The 25,686-nt window shown below is 39.6% G+C and overlaps 1 protein-coding gene and 1 pseudogene across 1 annotated transcript; both read right to left on the bottom strand.

Moving 5' to 3' along the window:
• Positions 1 to 2,354: 2,354 nt before the first annotated feature.
• LOC127682115 (nuclear migration protein nudC-like) lies at positions 2,355 to 3,765 on the bottom strand (annotated as a pseudogene).
• Positions 3,766 to 4,030: 265 nt separating this feature from the next.
• LOC127683565 (mesencephalic astrocyte-derived neurotrophic factor-like) lies at positions 4,031 to 25,571 on the bottom strand. Its single transcript, XM_052180909.1, has 3 exons — positions 25,468 to 25,571; positions 19,151 to 19,203; positions 4,031 to 4,419 (listed from the first exon to the last, which is right to left on the bottom strand). Exons 1-3 carry the CDS (start codon positions 25,569 to 25,571, stop codon positions 4,031 to 4,033), a joined length of 546 nt encoding a protein of 181 aa, XP_052036869.1.
• Between the last annotated feature and the right edge of the window lie 115 nt (positions 25,572 to 25,686).

The following is a 25,686-nucleotide window of genomic DNA, read 5'->3' as shown; positions in this document are numbered from 1 at the left end:
ACACACACACACAAACACACACACAAACACACACAACCTCCCACTCCACCTCCTTGGGTTAAAATTGGTTGTTTTACTTATTTACATTTTAAATGTTAAACCCCTTCCTGGTTTCTCCTCCACTAACCCTCTATCCCATTCCCTCTCCCTGTTTCTATGAGGGGGCTCCCTCACCCACCCACCCACTCCCACCTCACTTCCCTAGCATTCCCCTATACTGGAACATTGAGCCTCCACAGGACCAAGAACCTCCCCTCCCATTGATGCCAAAGAAGGCAATCCTCTGCTACACACAAACCTGAATCCATGGGTCCCTCCATATATACTTTTTGGTTGTTGGTTTAATCCTTGGGAGCTGTGGAGTGTCTGCTTGGTTGATGTTGATGTTTTTCCTGCGGGGTTGCAAATCCCTTCAGCTCCTTCAGTCCTTCCCCTAAATCCTCCACTGGGGTCTCTGGGCTGGGTCCTATGGTTGTCTGTGAGATCCCTCTTCTGTGTTGGTCAGGCTCTGGCAGTCCCTCTCAGGGAACAGCTAACAGGCTCCTGTCAACAAACACTTCTTGACATCAGCAATAGTATCTGGATTTGGTGTCTGAGGATGGGATGGATCCCCAGGTGGGGCAGTCTCTAAATGGCTTTTCATTCAGTCTCTGCTCCACTCTTTGTCCCTGAATTTCCTTCATACAGGAGCAATTCTGGGTTAATATTTTTGAAATAAGTGCATGGCCCCATCCCTCAAATAGGAGCTGTGCCTAACCTCCTGATATGGTCTCTGCAGGTTCTCTCTTCCCTTTGCTGGGTATTTTAGTTAAGGTCATCCCTGTAGGGTCCTGGGATCCTCTCGTTTTCCTGCATCTGGGACTTTCTAGTGACTACCCTCAGTTCCCCTCCCCTACCACACCCTTCCATTCAGTATCCTGACCCTCTGTACTTCTCCTCTGTCTCCTCCCATAACTGATCCTGTCCCCCATTCCACTTCACATCAGTCAAAATGGCTAAGATCAAAAACTCAGGTGACATCAGATTTGGCAAGGATGTGGAAAAAGAGAAACACTCCTCCATTACTGATGGAATTACAAGCTGGTACAATTCTGGAAATTAGTCTGGTGGTTCCTCAGAAAATTGGACATAGTCCTGGGCATATTTCCAAAAGATGCCCCAACATACAGCAAGAACACATGCTCTACTATGTTCATAGCAGCCTTGTTTGTAATAGCCAGAAGCTGGAAACAACCTAAAAGAGGAATGAATACAGAAAATGTGGTAACTTTACCCAATGGAGTACTATTCAGCTATTAAAATCAATGACTTCATGAAATTTGTAGGCAAATGGATGGAATGAGTAAATATCACCCTGAGTAAGGTAACCCAGTCACAAAAGAATACACATGGTATAAACTCAATGATAAATGGATATTAGGCAAGAAGCTTGGAGTACCTATGATGTAACTCAGAGACAATATGAAGCTAAAGAAGAAGGAAGACCAAAGTGTGGATGCATCAGTCCTACCTAGAAAGTGGAACAAAATAATCATGAAAGGCAGAGGGAGGGAGGGACCTGGGAGGGAGAGAGGTGGGAAGTGGAAAAGGCAAGGCAGGATCACATATATTATTTACATACTATCTATATAATATATTAAAACAGGTCACATCACTTTTCTCTTACTCTTTCACTCTTTCTTCCCTCCAGGCCTACCCAGGTGTCCTTGCTCCAACGTCTCCTGTTCCCATCCTCTCCCATTGATATCTTCTATTTCTTTGATCATCCATATTTTATAACATGATATTTCAACAGGAGGCTCCCAAATTCTAAAAGTGTTTTAAGTATAGAGTCTTCTTGTGTTTGTTTTTTACTACAATGCCAAATGCACCCTTTCCTTCTAAGATATACATTTCAGATAAAAAGTTTGGGAGGAAATGGCACGGAGCGTGCAGTGTTTAGAATAGTAAGTGTTGTCAAGGTATCTGATACGAAGAAATAGTCATAGATGTGACCAGAAAGAAGTTATCATAAAAACAAAAATCATTTATTGTTTATTTAAAAGCACAAATTTGAAACATGGAAGCAAGATGGCATGAAAACTGTTGTATTCATAGTTCAACCTTCACTTATTATTAACAAACCAAATTATTTTATATGTATTTATATAGACTTTTTTTGAAGGGGGCAAATAGTTTTAATGTGTAACAGGACAACTGGCAAGGACAATACCCCCTAAGATCCAGCCCTTCTCCAGCGAATCCTTGGAGGTCACACACCTGGGCAGCCCCATGCCTGCCCCAGCCTTAAGGCTCCCAGGTCCCAGGAAGAAGTTGAGAGGCTAGGAGCTCAATTGCAAGATGTCAAGAAGGAGCTAGTTGAATTTGGCCTTGAAGAAGTCCATCTCTGGGTGCTGATACATTAACTTCTTCAGGATTTCCTGTTTCTTCTGCTCATCAGAGGTAGGCAAGCCAATGGACTTCTGCTTTGGTCATACGTCATCTTTTCCACCATGCTGCGAGTCTCTCTGTCCAGGTCTGACAGCTTGGAGTTCTCAGGGTTAATCTTCTTGGTGTTGATTTTGGGATCACTGGTAACCAAGCGGTTCCACCATTGTATCTTATTGATCTTCTCCAGATGCACTGTCACCACCTTGCCATCCTCGATGAGCCACGAACTCTCCTCTACCTTTACTTCATTGTAGAGTTCTCCATCAATCACTGGTGGCTGCCCTTTGAAGCCCACCCGGAGATGCCGCCGCCGGACTTCCACCACCACATCCTTTCCCTTCAGCCTGAAGCTGACTCTGAAGGGCACCGCCAGATCCAGTTCTGACAGGGTCTGGGTCCAGCAGTAGCTGGGCGGGTCCGCCCCATCGCTTAGGTTGGGTTTCAGCTTTCCTTTGTCCTTCTCATCTTCCTCGTCTTCTTCTTCCTCAGCATCCTGCTTCCCCAGCAAGTCGGGACTGCCATTCTTGAGCGAGTCCTGATTCTCTGTGTCCTTCTGGTCAATCTCCAGCGGCAGTCTCTCTGCTCCTTGATCTGAGGGGTCTCTGCCTTGGCCTCCTTGGCCAGCCTGGCAGCCCGCTCTGCCTTCTCCCGATGCTCAGTCTCCTGCCTAGCTTGCTTCTTTCTCCGGGCCTTCTGTGCCAGCTGGTTGTGGTGGTTAATGGGCATATACCCAAAGGATTCCCTGGCATGCAATAAAGACACATGCTCCATTATGTTCATAGCAGCCTTATTTATAATAGCCAGAAGCTGGAACGAACCCAGATGCCCCTCAAAGGAGGAATGGATACAGAAAATGTATATTTACACAATGGAATACTACTCAGCAATTAGAAACAATGAATTCAAAAAATGTTTAGGCAAATGGTATGATCTGGAAAATATCATCCTAAGTGAGGTAACCCAATCACAAAAGAATACACATGGAATGCAATCTCTGATAAGTGGATATTAATTAGCCCAGAAGCCCTGAATACCCAAGGCACAAATTGCATAACAAATGACTCCCATGAAGAAGTATGGAGAGGGTCCTGATCCTGGAAAGGATTGATCTAGCATTGGAAGGGAATATAAGGACAGAGAAAAAGGAGGGAGGTGATTGGAGAAGGGATGGAGAGAAGAAGGTTTATGGGACAAATGGGGAGGGGGGATCCGGGAAAGGAGAAATCATTTGGAATGTAAACAAAGAATATAGAAAATAAAAATATTTAAAAAAAAAAAAGTCTGTGTGATAAGGTTCTCTGCCATCCCCTCTTCTCCTCCAATAAAAAAAAAAGTTTTTTTTTCCAAAGACAACTTTTTCTTTAATAAAAAATCCCAGTCAAACTTTGAAGTCCTAGAGTAAACCAGCAAAAGGAAGTAAATTTCTCCCCACTTGGGGATGGGGGTGAGGTGGCAACTGCAGAGCCAACATCATCAATAGGAAAGCTCCGGCTTTGTCTCATTGTCAGGAGCCGGCTTAGAAAATAAATTACAAAATGGTTGTTTGGGGAAGAGACAAATGAACTGTTTTTCCCCTCAGGTGCAGCAGGTATTGGGCAGACTACTGATCAGTTCGTGTGCTGGCTGCCTTGGGGGCATATTTAGGCATCAGTTCATTTATCCTCTGGATCCAGTCAGACTTTTCTGCACAGCCTTTGCACGTCTCCCTCGAGTCGTCCCGGATCTTCTTCAGCTCTTTCACCCGGAGCTTCTTCCGGTCCACTGTGCTCAGGTCAATCTGCTTGTAGTACCTCAGCTCGCAGATCTGGCTGTCTTTGTTCTTCAGCTTCTCACAGATCTTTCCCACAGGGATATGGTGGGCCAGGGGTTTTGATACCTCATTGGAGATCTTGGTCGCAGCAGCATCTGTGGCATCAGTGTAGTAGCACAATCGATTCTCTTTGCCTCTTGCTTCACAGCAGAACATTATAAGTTCTTCTTCAATAGTGGCTGAAATATATATATATATATTTCATTATATATATATATATATATATATATATATATATATATATATGATAAAATATCATTATCAGCATACATTGATTTTATAGGCTACGAAAGGAGGATACTGTTACTTAAAGTTTTAGGTCCAAACTGGAAATCAGCTGAAATTCTCAGCTCTGAATAATATGCCTTTTCTAATGTGGTAGAATTACTTTTTTTTATTAATGATGTTGATGATTTTTTATCCTTTTTATTTCTTTTTTCAAAGGATATCATTTTTATCCTTTGAAGATAACTGAACTTTCTGTGAAGATTAATGCAACACTCACTTTATTTATTTCACCTTCGTAGAGAAGACACTATTACACTGAGCTCAGGATTCACTGCTAGCAAGAGTTCTTACATCCTAGAACCTATGTCTTAATTCACCTGTGGATATCTGAATTAAATAGTGACATTATGAAGCAAATTTGAGTCCTAAGTTTGACTGTTATAGCAGCCAATACAAATTAAAAATGTATCATATTCACATGATCAGAAATTTGAGATTTTATTGGTTTTGTATTTCTTTACTGGGATTTATAGGAACACGTAAATTTCTCTTTAAATCAATAATAAACAAACTTCACAGCTCATATTTTTGTGTCCTTAGTATAATTCAATTTCTTATGTTTATCTGCACCTTAAAATGAATTTTATAAGGTCTAGCTATGATCTGTAGATTCATTTGTTCCAAAAATGAAAAGAAACTGAATAACAATGACTACTATTTAGACTTTATATTTTGTTGCTTCTGTTTGTCTAATTTTTATATTGGTTTTGTTTTTGACACTCTTCCCTGCATATTACAGAACCCTACACCAATCTTACACTTAATTATTAATAATTCATGAGATTTTATACTCTGATATAACTATGTGTGATAGTTTATATATCTTTAACTGATATAAAACTATGAAGCAATATGAAATCTCAGCATAACCTTTGCTTCTACTTTTACAATTTCAGCAAATAAGGTAAATATTTTCTCTCTAAACATACCAGTTGTGCACTCTACAGAATATCAATGCAGCCTGTGTTTTCCTTCTTCTTCTCCTACACTGTTGTAAAAGTAGAAAGTAAGGAGAGCAGAGAAAGAGTTATGGAGTTGCCATGCCTTGAGAAAAAAATAATCAGTATTACTACATATTCTTAGTCTGAAGCAAACCTTCAAACACAAGAAGTCTATACTATTTTATATTTTACAATCAGTTTTCTATTCACTTTTACCTGTAATTTACTAAGATCCTATTTTTCACTTTTTTAGGAATTAAGAGCTTTAAAGTGGATGATTTATAGCCACTTGTATTTATTTTATTGAAAACTGAAACAATGTCTTCATATATTTTAAGAAAATGAAGAGGTGTAGAACACAGGATAGAATGAATTCAAATTTGACTTCACACACCTTTTTAGATCAGCCCTAACAACACTAGATCTAAAGCATAGTTAAGGTCACCATTATATTCTCAATTAATAATAATAATAATAATAATAATGATAATAATAATAATAATTTAATTATTATTAAATTAATCTATATTTTAAAAACAACAGAATTGTTATTACTACTCTTTTAACTTTTGTATTTATATTTCCAAAATTGTTCAACTGACTCTTACATAGTCCCTTAAACATTTAAACTTTGTCATAGCCTTACTTTAAAATGTTGTTGCTTACCTGTACTGATTTTATTGTAGTGATTCAGAAAGAAAAGTTTTCACATTAACATGTGTAGATAAGCCTATATTAAAAATTTCCCAGTTGGACCTTAAAAATAATGAGTTTTATTGTTGATTGTGAGAAAGACTGTAAGGGAACAGGAGATAAGATATAAGATGGGGGGGGAGCTAGAGAAACTTCTAATAAGTTTTAATTAAACAAAGCATAATTTACAGCTTTTATGCTGAGCTTTCTTACATACATTTTCTACATATATTTGCCTTTTGCTGATAAGAAATAAACAAAAGAGTTTATAATGGTAGTTAAACAGACTAGCTGCAGGATGAGGTGAGTTCTCAGGTAGCAGTATGTACAGTGGCTATGAATGACCTGGACGACTGTTTTGGAGGACACCTCATTTATTGAAATAGCTGGGCTAGCTTATGTAACTAGAGTCAGGGAAGACTGGAGATAAAAGGATAAGAGAGGAAGTGCTTCATCAGTGTAGAGGTCTTCCAAGTGTATCAGCCAGATTAGTGGACCACTTGTCGCATGATTTTTGAGAAGCCAGTTCTCTGGCTGGGAAACAGAAGGCTAATTAGATTTATTATAACATGACCCCTGTCTCTATGAGCTGAGTGGGCCCAAGCCTGATTTGGGTATTCTTATTCTGTGAAATAGTTTGAAGAGTATTGGTATAAAGTGTTCTTTGTAAGTCAGTTCTGTGCTAAAGGCATTAGGCCCTGGGCTATTTGGGGGGGGCAGTTGGGGGAGGGCTGTGGGGGAGTTGTGAGACTTTATTTCCTCTGGGGTTATAAGTCAATTTAAATTGTTTACCTGTTCTTAATTTAACTTTGGTAAGTGGTATCTATCAAGAAAACCACCCATTTCCTTTAGATTTTTCCAGTTTCATGAAATATGTTTTTTTTTTTTTGAAGCAAGACCGTTGAATTTCTTCAGTGTCTATTGTTATGTTCCCTGTTCATTTCTAATTTTGTTAATTTAGATTTCTCTCCCTACCTTTTAGTTTGGTAAGGTGTGTTCATCTTGTTGATTTTCTCAAAGAATCAACTCTTAGTTTTGTTGATTCTTTCTATTGTTATTTTTGTTTCTAATCTATTGATTTTAGCCCCAAGTTTGATTATTTCCTGTTATCTACTCTTCTTGTGTATGTTTGCCTTTTTGTTCTAGAGCTTTCCAGTAGATCTTAAGTAATTAGCATGAGATCTCTCCAATTTCTTTACAAACCCACATACTGCTATGAACTTTCCTCTCAGCACTTTCACTGTGTCCCATAAGTTTGAGTAAATAATGCCTTCATTTTCATTGAATGCTAGAAGCTATTTAATTTTTATCTTTATTTCTTCCTTGTCCCAGTAATCATTGAGTAGAGAGTTGTTCAGTTCCCATGATTTTGTTGACTTTCTCTTGTTTCTATTGTCCTTGATGTCTAGCTGTAATCCACGGTGGTCTGATAAAATACAGGGGATTAATTCAATTTTCTTTCATTTTGTTTTATGACCAAGTATGTGGTTAGTTTTGGAGAGAGCTTTGTGAGGTGCTGAGAAGAATGTATTTCTTTTGTTTGGGGATGAAATATTCCATGGATACCTATTAGGTCCATTAGGACTATAGTCATAGGATTATTAGTTTCATTCTCTGATTAGTTTCTGTCAGGATGACTTGTGCATTGGTGAGAGTGAGGTTTTGAAGTCTCCCACTATTAATGTGTGGGATTTGATATATAATTTAAACTTTAATATTTTTATGAATGTGTGTACCCTTACATTTGGGGCATAGCTATTCAGAATTGAGATATCATCTTTAGTGGATTTTTTCTTCGGTGAATAAAAAGTATCTTTACCCTTCCAATTTGTTTAAATTTGGGTGAAAGTCTATATTGTTATATATTAGAAATGCCTGTTATTGCTTGCATCTTGGATCCATTTGCTTAGAAAAATTCTTTTTTCACACATTTCTATGAGGTAATGTCTATCTTTGATGCTGAGATATATTTCTTGTATGCAACAGAAATAGAAATCCTGTTTCACATCCATTCTGTTCACCTGTGTCTTTTTATTATGTAATTGTGTCCATTGATGTTGAGAAAAATTAATGAACAAGGATTGATAATTACTGTTATTTTGGTGGTGGTAGAGGTAGTGTCTTTCCATTATTTTGGTTTTGCTGGTGTGAGATTATTTATTTCTTGTGTTTTCTTGGATGTACTCAACTTCCTTGAGTTGAAGTTTTCCCTCTATTATCTTCTGCTGGACTGAACTTGCAGATAAATATTTTTTAAATTTGGTTTTGCCACAGAATATCTTGTTTGCTCCATCTATGGAGATTGAAAGTTTTGCTGTATGTACTAGTCTGGGTTTGCATCTGTAGTCTCTTAGAGACTGGAGAGCAGCTTTCCAGGCTTCTGGCTTCTAGAGTCTCTGTAGAAAAGACCAATGTAAGTCTTATAGGTCTGTCTTTGTAAGTTACTTGTCCTTTTCCCTTACAGTTTTTTGTTTGTTCTATATATTTAGTGTTTTAATTATTATGTGATGGGAGGACGTTATTTTCTGGTTCATCTATTGGCTGTTCTATAAGGTTTATGTAAGTTTATAGGCATCTTTTTTACTAGGTTGAGGAAACTTTATCTTTTTTTTAAATTTTTTTTATTTACATTTCAAATGATTTCCCCTTTTATAGACCCCCCACTCCCCAAAAGTCCCATAAGCCCCTTTCTCTTCTCCTGTCCTCCCACCCACCCCTTCCCACTTCCCCGTTCTGGTTTTGCCGAATACTGCTTCACTGAGTCTTTCCAGAACAAGGAACCACTCCTCCTTTCTTCTTGTACCTCATTTGATGTGTGGGTTATGTTTTTGGTATTCCAGTTTTCTAGGTTAATATCCACTTATTAGTGAGTGCATACCATGATTCACCTTTTGAGTCTGGGTTACCTCACTTAGTATGATGTTCTCTAGCTCCATCCATTTGCCTAAGAATTTCATGAATTCATTGTTTCTAATGGCTGAATAGTACTCCATTGTGTAGATATACCACATTTTTTGCATCCACTCTTCTGTTGAGGGATACCTGGGTTCTTTCCAGCATCTGGCAATTATAAATAGGGCTGCTATGAACATAGTAGAGCATGTATCCTTATTACATGGTGGGGAATCCTCTGGGTATATGCCCAGGAGTGGTATAGCAGGATCTTTTGGAAGTGAGGTGCCCAGTTTTCGGAGGAACCGCCAGATTGCTTTCCAGAGTGGTTGTACCAATTTGCAACCCCACCAGCAGTGGAGGAGTGTTCCTCTTTCTCCACACCCTCTCTAACACCTGCTGTCTCCTGAATTTTTAATCTTAGCCATTCTGACTGGTGTAAGATGAAATCTCAGGGTTGTTTTGATTTGCATTTCCCTAATGACTAATGAAGTTGAGCATTTTTTAAGATGCTTCTCTGCCATCCGAAATTCTTCAGGTGAGAATTCTTTGTTTAACTCTGTACCCCATTTTTTAATAGGGTTGTTTGGTTTTCTGGAGTCTAACTTCTTGAGTTCTTTATATATATTGGATATTAGCCCTCTATCTGATGTATTGGTGAAGATCTTTTCCAAATTTGTTGGTTGCCGATTTGTCCTTTTGATGGTGTCCTTTGCCGTACAGAAACTGTAATTTTATGAGGTCCCATTTGTCAATTTTTGATCTTAGAGCATACGCTATTGGTGTTCTGTTCAGAAACTTTCTCCCTGTACCGATGTCCTCAAGGGTCTTCCCCACTTTCTTTCCTATTAGCTTCAGAGTGTCTGGCTTTATGTGGAGGTCCTTGATCCATTTGGATTTGAGCTTAGTACAAGGAGACAAGGATGGATCAATTCGCATTCTTCTGCATGCTGACCTCCAGTTGAACCAGCACCATTTGTTGAAAAGGCTATCTTTTTTCCATTGGATGTTTTAAGCCCCTTTGTCGAGGATCAAGTGGCCATAGGTGTATGGGTTCATTTCTGGATCTTCAATCCTGTTCCATTGATCTGCCTGCCTGTCACTGTACTAATACCATGCAATTTTTAACACTATTGCTCTGTAGTATTGCTTGAGGTCAGGGATACTGATTCCCCCAGAATTTCTTTTCTTGCTGAGAATAGTTTTAGCTATCCTGGGTTTTTTGTTATTCCAGATGAATTTGTTAATTACTCTTTCTAACTCTGTGAAGAAATGAGTTGGGATTTTGATGGGTATTGCATTGAATCTGTATATTGCTTTTGGCAAAATGGCCATTTTAACTATATTGGTCCTGCTGATCCACGAGCATGGGAGGATTTCCCATTTTTTGAGGTCTTCTTCCATTTCCTTCTTCAGGGTCTTGAAGTTCTTGTCATACAGATCTTTCCCATGGTTGGTAAGAGTCACCCCAAGATACTTTATACTGTTTGTGGCTATTGTGAAGGGGGTCATTTCCCTAATTTCTTTCTCAGCCTGCTTATCCTTTGAGTATAGGAAGGCCACTGATTTGCTTGTGTTGATTTTATAACATGCCACTTTGCTGAAGTTGTTTATCAGCTGCAGGAGTTCTCTAGTGGAGTTTTTTGGGTCACTTTGGTAGACACTCATGTCATCTGCAAATAATGATAGTTTGACTTCTTCCTTTCCAATTTGTATCCCTTTGACCTCCTTATGTTGTCGAATTGCCCGAGCTAGTACTTCAAGTACAATATTGAAAAGATAAGGAGAGAGGGGGCAGCCCTGTCTAGTCCCTGATTTTAGTGGTATTGCTTCAAGTTTCTCTCCATTTAGTTTGATGCTGGCTACCGGTTTGCTGTATATTGCTTTTACTATGTTTAGGTATGGGCCTTGAATTCCTGTTCTTTCCAAGACTTTAAGCATGAAAGGATGCTAAATTTTGTCAAATGCTTTTTCAGCATCCAATGAAATGACCATGTTTTTTTTTTCTTTGAGTTTGTTTATGTAGTGGATTGCATTGATGGATTTCCGTATATTGAACCAACCCTGCATTCCTGGGATAAAGCCTACTTGATCATGGTGGATGATCATTTTGATGTGTTCTTGGATTCGGTTGGCAAGAATTTTATTGAGTATTTTTGCATCGATGTTCATAAGGGAAATTGGTCTGAAGTTCTCTTTCTTTGTTGGATCTTTGTGTGGTTTTGGCATCAGCGTAATTGTGGCTTCATAGAAGGAATTGGGTAGTGTTCCTTCTGTTTCTATTTTGTGGAATAGTTTGAAGAGTATTGGTGTTAACTCTTCTTTGAAGGTCTGGTAGAATTCTGCACTGAAGCCATCTGGTCCTGTGCTTTTTTTGGTTGGAAGACTTTCTATGACTCCTTCTATTTCTTTAGGTGTTATGGGACTGTTTAGATGATCTATTTGGTCCTGATTTAATTTTGGTATTTGGTATCTGTCAAGGAAATTGTCCATTTCCTCCAGATTCTCCAGTTGTGTTGAGTATAGGCTCCTGTAGTAGGATCTGATGATTTTTTGGATTTCCTCAGTTTCCGTTTCCATTGTTATATCTCCCTTTTCATTTCTAAGTTTGTTAATTTGGATACTTTCTCTGTGCCCTTTGGTCAGTCTGGCTAAAGGTTTATCTATCTTGTTGATTTTCTCAAAGAACCAGCTATGATTTTCTTGAAAATATTTTCTGGGCTTTAGGACTGGGAATCTTCTTCAATTCCTATTATTCTTAGGTTTGATCTTTTTATGATGTCCCAGATTTCCTGGATATTTTGTATCAATACCTTTTTAGATTTAACATTTTCTTTGCCTGATGTATTAATTTCTTCTATTGTATCTTCTACATCTGAGAATCTTTCTTCTTCTTCTTCATTATTATTATTATGTACTTACGTAGGTTTGTATCTCCAGGTGTCTTAGTTAGGGTGTTACTATTAAAAAGAGACTCCATGGCTATGGTAACTCTTATAAGGATGACATTTAATTGGGGCTGTCTTACAGGTTCAGAATTTCAGTCTAGTATCATCAAGGCAGGAACATAGTAGCATCCAGGCATCCAGGCATCCAGGCATCCAGGCATCCAGGCATCCAGGCATCCAGGCACCCAGGCATCCAGGCATCCAGGCATCCAGGCATCCAGGCATCCAGGCATCCAGGCATCCAGGCATCCAGGCATCCAGGCATCCAGGCATCCAGGCATCCAGGCATCCAGGCATCCAGGCATCCAGGCATCCAGGCATCCAGGCAGGCAGAACAGAGAGTTGTGCATCTTCATCTGAACTCTTTGTGCAGGAGGAACAGAGAGTTCTGCATCTTCATCTGAAGGCTCCTAGAAGACTGGCTTTCAGGCAGCTAGAAGAGGTCTTAAAGCCCATGCCCACAGTAATACCACCTACTCCAACTGGGCTACCTCCTAAATAGTGCCACTCCCTGGAACAAGCATATACAAACCATCATACCAGGATTCCCTCAATTTGTGTTTCTTTTAGTATCTCTATTTTCATTTTCAGTTCTTTTATAGATTTTTTCATATTTTTCATGTTTGATTTTCATTTCTTTGAGGGATTTATTAATTTCCCCTTGAAAGGCCACTATCCTCTTCCTAAGATTGGATTTATGGTGATTTTCTTGTGTTTCAGTTGTATTAGGATATCCAGGGCTTGCTATAGTAGGACTCCTGGGTTCTGGGGGTGCCACCTTGCCCTGAATCTTCTTATGCTGGCCTTTAGCCATCTGGTTGTCTCTGGTCCCCGCAGGTCTCTAGAAATGCAGGCAGGATTGTGGGCCATTTGTTCCTTTTGCATACAGGCTTCTGGGAATACAGGCAGGGTTTTGATCTAGAAAATGGAGTGTAGGGGATGGAGTGCATTTTGCTGCTGCTGAATTTGACATAAGGTGACCTGGCAGGCAATGGTCCTGAGGCAGGATCCTACTTGGCTGTTACAGGTACCAGGTGGCCTCCAGGAGTGCAGGCGGAGATGTGCTCTGGAAAATGGAGCTCAGGGGATAGGCAGCAGCTCAGTGTTGCAGAGCCTACCGCAGAGTACCAGGAAGGAAGGGAATTGGGAAAGAGGGTTCTCACCTGGTAGACTCTGGTCCAGGCAGGGCTCCAGTATTTCAGGAAGAATTTTGGATTAGAAAACAAAGCACAGGGGATCCAGAGTAGTTTGTCACTTTTGGGTACATTCCAAGGGAACCTAATAGGCAAGGGCTTGGGGCTTAGTGTCCTACCTTGCCATTCCTGGTATCAGAAGGTATCCAGGAATACAGGCAATTTAAGATTCTTAATTTAATATGAATGTGATGTTTGTAAAGGTTTATGATCAGTGATAATGGTACCACCTACACAATTCACAGGTGTGGACATCTAGTATGAAATACACAACAGGACTTGAACATCAGCAAATTTAGAAAAGACTTAAGAAAATGGACTATGTATGTACTCTGTAGATATTGTGTAGTCAAATAGTTCTTTACCTTGTTTTTTTGTCATATATAAATTATTTCATGTAGTATATCTCAGATTATAGCACATTTGAGGTACTTAGCAATTGTACACTACTGTGAACCTCTAGAAGTGTAGACTTAAGAATGTGTATATGGAAGGATAGAACTCTCACTGATCTGCATCAGAATAAATCTACTGAATGGAAAACTTTGGGATATCTAGAGCAATATTAGAAATTCATGGTCAAGAGTAGAAGAACAGATTAAAAAGGAAGTTTCCTAAAAGGTTTCAAATATTTCATGAAACATAATTAGGGTTTTTTGGTGCAGATGCACTTATTTTAAGTTTAAAAGTATAATTCTGATTATGTATATTTCTATTTATGTGTTATTACATGTATTTATTTTGTTGTAAAAATTTCTGATTTTTCTCACTAATAAGATAAATAGCAATAGGGGGCTTCCGGGCAGCCAGCGGGGAGAAGTCGGTGTGCTCTGGTGAATCCAGCGGGCCCCAGCAGGAGCCTTCAGGTGCCTGCTTTGGGATCTGAACAGCCTGGGCCACAGCACTCAGTCTCCAGGAAGTGCGGGAGACCTGGTGTGCACCCAGAGGCAGTCTGGGAGCTCACAGCACAGCTTGCTCCTGTGGCAAGGAGCTTAGGTTCCAGTCCTGAGGCCTCTGGCGGGAGCCCTCAGATCTCTCCTCTTCTGGATCCAGATCAGCCAGGGTGGCAACACCACATCTCCAGGTCCTGCAAGAGGCAAGAGGGGCTTCCAGGCGGCCAGTGGGGAGAAGTCGGTGTGCTCTGGTGAATCCAGCGGGCCTCAGCAGGAGCCTTCAGGTGCGTGCTTTGGGATCGGAACAGCCTGGGCCACAGCACTCGGTCTCCAGGAAGTGCGGGAGACTTGGTGTGCACCCAGAGGCAGTCTGGGAGCTCACAGCACAGCTTGCTCCTGTGGCATGGAGCATAGGTTCCAGTTCTGAGGCCTCTGGCTGGAGCCCTCAGATCTCTTCGCTTCCAGATCCAGATCAGCCTGGGCGGCAACACCACATCTCCAGGTCCTGCAAGAGGCAAGAGGGGCTTCAGGGTGGCCAGCAGGGAGAAGTCGGTGTGCTCCAGTGAATCCAGCAGGCCCCAGCAGGAGCCTTCAGGTGTCTGCTTCAGGATCTGAACAGCCTGGACAACAGCACCCTGTCTCCAGGCAGTGCAGGAGGTAAGCTGTACACCAGAGGCCAACTGGGAAGGGGCAGCTTGCAATGGTGAGTCCAGCATTGACAAGACCAACAAACACCAGTGAGAACTAGATGGCAAAAGGCAAACGCAGGAACATCACTAACAGAAATCAAGGCAATATGGCAACATCTGAACCCAATTCTCCTTTACCAGCATGTCCTGGATTCCCCATGACACCAGTAAAACAAGATTTGGATTTAAAATCACTGGTCATGATGCTGGTACAGGAACACATGAAGGACATACTTAAAGAAATTGAGGAGAAAATGGATCAAAAGTTAGAAGCCCTTGCAAGGGAAATACAAAAATCATTGAAAGAAATCCAGGAGAATACAAAAGCCAATAATGAGGAAACACAAAACACACTTAAAGAAATAGAGGAGAACTTTGGTCAACAGGCTGAGGTCATGAAAGAGGAAACACGAAAATCTTTTAAAGAATTACAGGAAAGCACAAACAAGCAAGTGAAGGAGCTAAGCAAAACCATCCAGGATCTAAAATCAGAAGTAGAAACAACTAAGAAAACTCAAAGGGAGACAACTTTGCAGATAGAAAACCTTGGGAAGAAATCAGGGGACATAGATGCAAATATCAACAAACTCAAAGAAAAAAACCACATGGTCATTTCATTGGATGCTGAAAAAGCATTTGACAAAATTCAGCATCCTTTCATGCTTAAAGTCTTGGACAGAACAAGAATTCAAGGCCCATACCTAAACATAGTAAAAGCAATATACAGCAAACCGGTAGCCAGCATCAATCTAAATGGAGAGAAACTTGAAGCAATCCCACTAAAATCATGGACTAGACAGGGCGGCCCCCTTTCTCCTTATCTTTTCAATATTGTACTTGAGGTACTAGCTCAGGCAATTAGACAACATAAGGAGGTCAAAGGGATACAAATTGGAAAGGAAGAATTCAAACTATCATTATTTGCAGATGACATGATAGTCTACATAAGTGACCCAAAAAACTCCACTAGAGAACTCCTACAGCTGATAAACAACTTCAGCAAAGTGGCATGTTATAAAATCAACACAAGCAAATCAGTGGCCTTCCTATACTCAAAGGATAAGCAGGCTGAGAAAGAAATTAAGGAAATGACCCCCTTCACAATAACCACAAACAGTATAAAGTATCTTGGGGTGACTCTTACCAAACTTGTGAAAGATCTGTATGACAAGACCTTCAAGACTCTGAAGAAGGAAATGGAAGAAGACCTCAAAAATGGGAAAACCTCCCATGCTCATGGATTTGTAGAATCAATATAGTTAAAATGGCCATTTTGACAAATGCAATATACAGATTCAATGCAATACCCATCAAAATCCCAACTCAATTCTTCACAGAGTTAGAAAGAGCAATTATCAAATTCATCTGGAATAACAAAAAACCCAGGATAGCTAAAACTATTCTCAGCAACAAAAGAAAGTCTGGGGGAATCAGTATCCCTGACCTCAAGCAATACTACAGAGCAATAGTGTTAAAAACTGCATGGTATTGGTACAGTGACAGGCAGGAGGATCAATGGAACAGGATTGAAGATCCAGAAATGAACCCACACACCTATTGCCAATTGATCCTTGACAAATAGGCTGAAAACATCCAATAGAAAAAAGATAGCCTTTTCAACAAATGGTGCTGGTTCAACTGGAGGACAGCATGCAGAAGAATGTGAATTGATCCATCCTTGTCTCCTTGTACTAAGCTCAAATCCAAATGGATCAAGGACCTCCACATAAAGCCAGACACTCTGAAGCTAATAGAAAAGAAACTGGGGAAGACCCTTGAGGACATCGGTACAGGGAGAAAGTTTCTGAACAGAACACCAATAGCATATGCTCTAAGATCAAGAATTGACAAATGGGACCTCATAAAATTACAAAGTTTCTGTAAGGCAAAGGACACCATCAAGAGGACAAATCGGCAACCAACAATTTGGGAAAAGATCTTCACCAATCCTACATCAGATAGAGGGCTAATATCCAATATATATAAAAAACTCAAGAAGTTAGACTCCAGAAAACCAAACAACCCTATTAAAAAATGGGGTACAGAGTTAAACAAAGAATTCTCACCTGAAGAACTTCGGATGGCGGAGAAGCATCTTAAAAAATGCTCAACTTCATTAGTCATTAGGGAAATGCAAATCAAAACAACTCTGAGATTTCACCTTACACCAGTCAGAATGGCTAAGATTAAAAATTCAGGAGACAGCAGGTGTTGGAGAGGTTGTGGAGAAAGAGGAACACTCCTCCATTGCTGGTGGGGTTGCAAATTGGTACAACCACTCTGGAAATCAGTCTGGAGGTTCCTCTGAAAACTGGGCACCTCACTTCCAGAAGATCCTGCTATACCACTCCTGGGCATATACCCAGAGGATTCCCCACCATGTAATAAGGATACATGCTCTACTATGTTCATAGCAGACCTATTTATAATTGCCAAATGCTGGAAAGAACCCAGGTATCCCTCAACAGAAGAGTGGATGCAAAAAATGTGGTATATCTACACAATGGAGTACTATTCAGCCATTAGAAACAATGAATTCATGAAATTCTTAGGCAAATGGATGGAGCTAGAGAACATCATACTAAGTGAGGTAACCCATACTCAAAAGGTGAATCATGGTATGCACTCACTAATAAGTGGATATTAACCTTGAAAACTGGAATATGCAAAACATAATCCACAGATCAAATGAGGTACAAGAAGAAAGGAGGAGTGGCCCCTTGTTCTGGAAAGACTAAGTGAAGCAGTATTTGGCAAAACCAGAATGGGGAAGTGGGAAGGGGTGGGTGGGAGGACAGGGGGACAGAAGGGGGCTTATGGGACTTTTGGTGAGTGGGGGGCTAGAAAAGGGGAAATCATTTGAAATGTAAATAAAAAATATATCGAATAAAAAAAGAAAAAAAAAGAAACAACGAATTCATGAAATTCTTAGGCAAATGGATGGAGCTAGAGAACATCATTGTTAGTGAGGTAACCCCGACTCAAAAGGTGAATCATGGTATGCACTCACTAATAAGTGGATATTAACCTAGAAAACTGGAATGCCCAAAACATAATCCACACATCAAATGAGGTACAAGAACAAAGGAGGAGTGACCCCTTGTTCTGGAAAGACTCAGTGAAGCAGTATTCAGCAAAACCAGAACTGGGAAGTGGAAAGGGTGGGTGGGAGAACAGGGGGAGTGAAGGGGGCTTATGGGACTTTCGGGGAGTGGGGGGCTAGAAAAGGGGAAATCATTTGAAATGTAAATAAAAAATATATCGAATAAAAAAAGGGAAAAAAGATAAATAGCAATACTTTTCATATAGTACTTTTATAAAGAAAATAAACTTTTCAAAAATATTTTCAGGAGATTTTATTATACTAGTGATTTTTCTTGTTTTAAATTTTGTTATTTGTGTTCTCTAGTGTGTGTGTTTTTGCATTTGGGAGGTATATATACTTGTATGTGTGTTTGTGTATGTGTATCTGGCTCTCGAACCAAAGAAATAAATATGAGCATTGGTATAAAATACAGAGAACCATAATAAACTAAAATAGTTGAAAAGTATGGCCTTTGGTCTTAACTAATTGACTCCCGTTCCAGAATTTATAATGTCTAAATAGAAGAAAGAGGTTCAGGTAACTTGAATGAAACATGTCTAGCCTAGCTTTTTAAAAAAAATATATATATATATTTTGTTGGAAGCTCTTGTCCCTACAAATTTGGGGGAAAAGGGAGTAACGGTGAAAATCTACTGAATGTGGTATACCTGTAAACTGATTTAGATTAAAGAATTATTGATCTCTCTGATTCTACAGAGCCTGTAGTGGGCAGACAACAACTGAGATTACTCCTGCTCAGTGCCACATGGCACAGGTGTGGCATGGTACTCCTGAGACAACTCCAGACATGCAGAGGTGCCAGGCACCACTAAGATGATCAAGTAAGTAGTAGAGGGATGGAAGACAAAGACCAGAAGGATGTGCGCAAAATTAAGAGAGGAGGAAATTGCGACTCAAGGATGGTGAAGAACAGCCTAATGTGCATACACAGAGATGCTGTGTAAGGCAATGTTGAGGTGCTGAATTGTGTTGTTGCCAAGAACCATATTTTCCCTTCACCTGGGAATCATGGGAAAGCTGGCCCCAAACGCCTGAGAGCAGGACAAATGCCCACATAACTTGCCAGCTGCAGTAGTTGTAGAAGTACCTGGCACCTATTCCAGGAAGCACTGTAGTGTTTGCCCTGGTTACTAGGGTTAAGGTTGGATGGCCTGAGGACATGACCATGGGAAAGCAGGTCTTATCCACTCATCTATCTTTCTACCTACAACCACTGAGAAAGGTGGACCTGAGGTCATAAAAGTGGAGAGCAGGTCCTGAACCTCACCTGGACAGAACAATTCAGCTGGTCCTGTTGGCATGGGCACAGATGAGCCAACCCTGAGGGTGTAAGAGAAGGAGATCAGGATCTACCCATTGCTTGAGGCAAAATTGGATGAGCAAGCCTGAGCAGTGCCTGACAGTTCTGAATTCTGTAGGTGCAGGAGAGCTGGTAGACTGATCTGCTCACCTATAATGCAGGCACAGATCCAGGTCTTTGAGTTGATCCACACCAACATCTATCCCATCTATGAATGGCTGGAGTATGTGAACAGGTGTGTCACATAGATACAAAGCCACAAGGTGTCCAGGACACAGGGCAGCAACAGAATAGGAGAGATGAGTCATAGTGAGGATCTAGTATTGATAGAGTAGAAGAAGCCATCGGTCTCAAACCAGATGAAAGACTCATTGTGAGCAAAGTAGTGGGTATTAAAGCGTATACTGTAGGACACACTGATACAGTACAACTTCCAGGAGACTTTTCTTTTTTCATTTGTGGAGGAAGATTGCAATGGCTGAGGGTGGGTACAAAGGAATTGGAAGATGAGTGGGATTGGGGTGCAAAGAAAGGTAAATAAAGGTCAATAAAAGGTAAAAAAGGTAAAAATATAAGCTTAAATTGTTGACCAACAGCAGTATATATATATATATAGATAGATAGATATAGATATAGATATAGATATAGATATAGATATAGATATAGATATAGATATAGATATAGATATAGATCTATTTAAAAGCAGAATTTACACACACACACACACACACACACACACACACACAATAAGCATCGGTAAATCATGAGCTGTCTCAAACACAAGCTCTTACAGAAGCTTGTCCTTTCAGAATACTGCAGTCTTAAGAAAGTTTACTTATTAATTTTTAAACAATACTTGAATGCAATTATTTATTTTGTACTGAATTTTGGTTAAGTTGTGAAACAGTCTGTATGCACAGGAGAAATGAGAAAAGGAGCTTTAGAGTGATCTAATAAAGAGGATGTTCATTGAAAGGAGATGCTGAAAGATTTAAAGATGGAATGAGAGATGGAGGTGACTCAGCAGCCTAGCTAAATCAACGTAAGAGACCTGGAATCAGAGCTCATAGTACCAGCACAGATAGTACTGGTATGGAGAAAACCAACAAGAGCTTTGTCTGGATCAGAATAGGTCCTGGAATGGGAAGCCCTGCTGTGGTGCTGCCTCGAAGAATGTCCCCATGTTCACTAAACCAGAGCTTTTGGTACTATGAATACAGAATCCAGGTATACTATTTACAAGCCATCAGCCCAGATTGGGAAGATCTGGGGCTATACTAATTCATCCCCCAGATATAGGTTTCCTGCTACTCGCTGTTTCTCCTGTCCATAGAATTCTGGTTTGTGACTGCTTCTTCCTCCTTTGTCTTCTTCTCTTCCTTCCCTTTCTCTACCTACAACATAGTCACTTGAACCTCCAGTCCCACTTTTCTCCCTCCGCTGCCCAATTACAGGCTCTAGCCATTTATCGACCAGTTAAATTGGAGAGAAGATTCAAATGGCATCACCTTGAGTATATGAGGATCTGCAACCTCATCTTGAGGAACCAGTATTTATTATAAGAATATAAGCAGCATCCAGTCAAGCAATTACATTGCCACATTTTTGTCTAAATACAAAGACTCTTTCTTTCTTGCTCCTTTTTCACTATCTAAAACTAATATTTTAACATATATATATATATACATATATATATATGGTTATTTTATTTATTTAAATTTGAAATGTCATCCTCCCTCCCAGTTTTCCCCTCCAAATCCCCACATTCCATCTGCTCTCCCCTTTGTCTCTATCAGGGTGCTCCTTCACCCACCCATTTCTGCTTCACTGCTTAGCATTCCCTTACACTGGGGCATCAAGCCTCCCCAGGACCAATGGCTTCACCTCCCACTGATGCCAGATAAGGCAATTCTCTACTACATACATAGCTAAAGACATGAGTTCCTCCATGTGTATACTTTGGTTGGTTGTTAAGTCCCTGAGAGCTCTGGGAGGTCAGGTTAGTTGACACTACTGTTCTTCCTATGGGGTTGCAATCCCCCTCAGGTAATAACAACATATAGGAACATGGACTATAGTATTTATCTAAAGCAAGACTTAAACACAACATTTCCATAGGGTTTGCAAACTGAAACTGCTTTAAAATTAAGTTATTTCTTCCCTGCTCTCTTCCAACATTTCCACATTTACAAATTCAGGTACAGAGAAAGACTATCTGCTTTAGTGTTGCCTGTGGTGATTTTTTTTTCTACTTGTAATGTATATTAACACTAAAGGACTAAGATTTTAACACCATTAAAGTACATTATGACTCACATCATCATGCTCACATAGACCCCAGTGTATCTTTAATTTATTCCTTTCTACTATTCACAGTATTTCTTTTCCTAATAATGCTTTGTCATTTTCAGCAATTTCTGTAATCAATCTGTTCTATAACCACTATTTCCCTTTTAACCTGAAAAAATATGTAACTTCACATTGTTTGGAATCAATTTTGAAAATGTAAATTGCTTTATATTCTATTCACAATGGAGAAATAGAAGAAAAGTTTCATGGTATAGGGAATTTTGAGTTTCTTTAAACCCAGATGATGAATACATTTTCTTCATGATACTTTATTATTTTTCAAATATTACGGTGCTGCTCAGACGTACTATGAATCTAAATGGAGAGCATATTGCATGCTTTGTTTCTGTCAGACTAAGTGAAATTACTCTGTGATAAAATATCACTATGCACAAAAATAAATTTCATTTTTGTACATGTCATATATAAATGTTAAAGCACTTACTCTTCTGAATTTAGCTATATATGTTAAGCAACCCCCCTTGAAGAAGAAAAAGCTGAGAAAACATGAACATTACCATTGGAAATTTTTAAAACATTCAAATGCCCTTTCCAATATAATCCTGAAAAAGTTGCATTGATTTGAAAGATTTTAAGATAAACCATTTATTCTAGACCCCTCGCGGGCATGCCACCAAACACACATGTAGAATGTGAAAGCCGTTTTATTTTACAAGTCTTAGTAATTGTGTCTCCTGGTGACACCAAGAGAGTTTGAGCCGGAAAATCGTCTTTCAAATCTCTGTGTCTTTCGCATACCATTTCAAGACTGAACTGGTCACGTGAACACACATATTTTGCCACATAAGTATCTTTCCAAGCTGGCCTAATTTTGAAGCTCTCCTACTGGCATTTTGTGAATTTTAGCTCTTATCTTCTTTTCTAAAACCACAGCTAGTGCATCCTTGAAAGTCATTTTATTCCCAATTTTTGTCACTTTCTATGTGTTCTTGATACCACTGTGATTCTGTTTCTCTAATTTCTCTCTTTCTCACTATGCTTCTTTGGGAGTACTTCTCCATAAGTGAGGTTTCTCCCCACTTGCACCACACCCTGACCTGTCTGGATCTACTTCCCTCGTGTCTGAACACTTTAGAGATACAGTCTGCCTCTGTTACATGACACCTTTCTATGTTCCATGCTTTTGTGGTATTGTCTTACAAGAGTCTATACATGATTCTTGCTTGTGGTCATTAATAAAATATATTTTTCTGATGTATTTCTTTTTTATTGGATATTTTATCTATTTACATTTCAAATGTTATCCATTTCCGGGTTTCCCCCTCCCCCCCGAAAGCTCCTATCCCTTCCTCCTTTCCCTTGTTTCTATGAGGAAGCTTACACCACCACCCACCCATACCCACATCTCCACCCTGGCATTCCCCTACACTGAGGCATCATGCCTTCACAAGACCAAGGGTCTCTCATTCCATTGATGTCTGACAAGGCCATCCTCTGCCACATATGCATCTGGAACCATGGATCCTTCCATCATGTGTGCTCTTTGGTTGCTGGCTTAGTCCCTGGGAGCTCTGGGGATGGGGGTCCTGTATTTGTCAGGTACTGGCAGAGCCTCTCAGGAGACAGCTATATCAGTAATACATATGCCCTTTCCAACATAATCCTGAAAGAGTTGCTTTCATTTGAAAGATTTAAAGATGAACCATTTATTCTAGACCCCTCATGGGCATGCCCTCAAACACACATGTAGAATGTGAAGCTACTACATAGCATCTAAAATAGTGTCTGGGTTTGGTGACTGTATATGGAATGGATCCCTGAGTGGGGTAGCCTCTGGATGGCTTTTCTTTCAGTCTCTGCTCCACACTTTGTCCTTGTATTTCCTCCCTTGAATGTTTTCCCTTTTACGTAGGACTGAAGCATCCATACTTTGATCTTCCTTCTTCTTGAGTTTCATGTGATCTGTGAATTGATGTATTTCTAAGAAATTTGTTTTTATTCTGATTAAATAACAGAATCATTGTAGTTATTTTTAAAAACAAGCAATAAGTAAAAAAAAAAAACCTAAGCAATTGATTGAAACAATAGAACATAATTCTTTTAGTTTGTATTCTTTTAATTGTACAAAAACCCCTAAAAAGTCAAATTGTGTTTGTTGTGTTGAACTAAGTAATACACCACTGACCTGGCAATGCTCTGAGAATGTAAACATTCTCCTTGGTACCAAGCTGACACGGAGCTATTTTCTGATAAGAAAAAAAATATAATTTTTCCATAAAGAATATTATAACAATATTTCAGGCAGTGTTCTGATTTCCTTTTTGTTGCTCTGATAAACATTCTGACAAAAAGAAATAGAGAAAAAAAGAATTTACTTGGCTTACATTTGCAGGTCACAGTCCATCACTGATGGAAATCAAGGCAAACACCCAAGCTTGGCTTGAAGCAGAAATCAAAGAGGGACGTTCGCTGCTCAGTCATTTTCTGTCTTTCAGATCAGCTCATGATTAGCTAGCTTTCATATACAGCTGGCTCTCCTGAATCAATCAATGCTTAAAAGATGCAGGCAGGTCAATCTGATCTAGGCAATATATCAGCTAAAGTTTCTGTTCCCAATAAGTCTATGCTATCGCAGGGTCACAATTAAAGGTGGCTCGGTCTGGCAGTGAGAAAGAGGTAAGGATAATACACCAGCAGTATTACATACTTATGGCATTTCTTAGAAAATAAGTTGAAGAATCTTGAGAAAGGGTCTCTTGTACGGTTAATATTGAGCCCTGGAAGCTACTGAGACTGCTTTGCAAATACTAGAATTAGAGCATGTGACACCATGACTGGTTTAAGAAAATAAATTCACTCTTCCAACTCACAACCTCATTTTTTCCATGAGATTTTAAGTTAGTCCCACACATTTGTATATATGTGTAAGAGGAGTTCTATAAGATTACTATTGTTTCACATATGTGTTTATTTGGCACAGAATTTAGTACCTATAAGAACTGAATGAACAGTGTATTCACAATGAAACATGGAAGCAACTGATGAAAGGATGCGTAAACAGCCAGGAAGAAAAAAATAGCTATGTAAACATGCTTTTGCTTTCCTGACTATGTTTGCCTCATATTTAAACCAGCTTGACATTGTTTCAGTTAGGCTGAATGCCGAGCATATGTTTTAGTTAGACTTCTTTTACATTTCCGAGAACTTCTATGTTCTTTTAATCTTGTAATTTTTGGTATTAGCTTCCAAGTAACTTCAGATAGCTAGAATAGGCAATATTGCTTAGACTGGATTAATTAAACATACCTGGTCAGTCTTAGCTAAGACTTCAAAACCCTCCCTGCTCATATTATGTGTTTCTCCATGTTGATCACAGGCTTTCTGTCTGTATTTAAAGATATGAATTCCAATCTCCTTTCTAACACACTTGAAGACCTTTTAAATGCTGGTCATATAAACTTAGCTATAATGCTGGGTGAAGTGCTGACTTCTAACTTGACCTTGGAAGAGGTCAAGGTTACATCTTATGGAGAGATAAGGTGTTTATTCACATCATGAACTTTTCTGGCACCCTGTTGGTAGCCACATTGACAAGAGGTTTACCTTGTTGCTGCCTGAGGCAGAACCCTTGCTAGTATCTCTACCCAAGACCTACAGACCTCACCTAGGTATGCTGTAGCCTAGAATTCATATTCTGATTGGGGGGGAGGGGCAGAGAAAGGTAGTTAACTGCAGCTGTCTGCAGCTGTCAGCTGGATTTAGAAAGTCTCTATTTCTTGAAGGCCAGTTACTCATTTTTATGTCTCTCAATGTGCCCTTCAATTGGGTCTTGCTGGCTGTATGCCTAACGCCTCAATGTGTTCCAAATCCAGGATCTGGCATTTGGATTCCACCAGCTGCAACTTGAACTGTGCCATTTCTAGCTCTGTTAACAATTCTGTGCCACAGATAGTTGTATTAAGTGCTTCCCTTACTTGATCTCATCCAAACCTCCTTGGTTGGGCTCAAACTGTTGACATTTAAACCGGCTTTGAAACCTCAAGCCCTCTTCTGAGCACTCTTCAGCATTCACAGTCATCTCTATTTTGACAAATTTTCATAATCTCTACCTCATTATTTGAATACATTCCCCTCACGTAGAGGACGACAAGTTATAAAAGTCATGTAAGAGGGAATTTTCCAATTAAGTCACA

This window comes from Apodemus sylvaticus, chromosome 4, assembly GCF_947179515.1.
Source record: "Apodemus sylvaticus chromosome 4, mApoSyl1.1, whole genome shotgun sequence".
NCBI classification, from domain to species: Eukaryota; Metazoa; Chordata; class Mammalia; order Rodentia; family Muridae; genus Apodemus; species Apodemus sylvaticus.
This window is presented reverse-complemented; position numbering and strand designations above follow the sequence as displayed.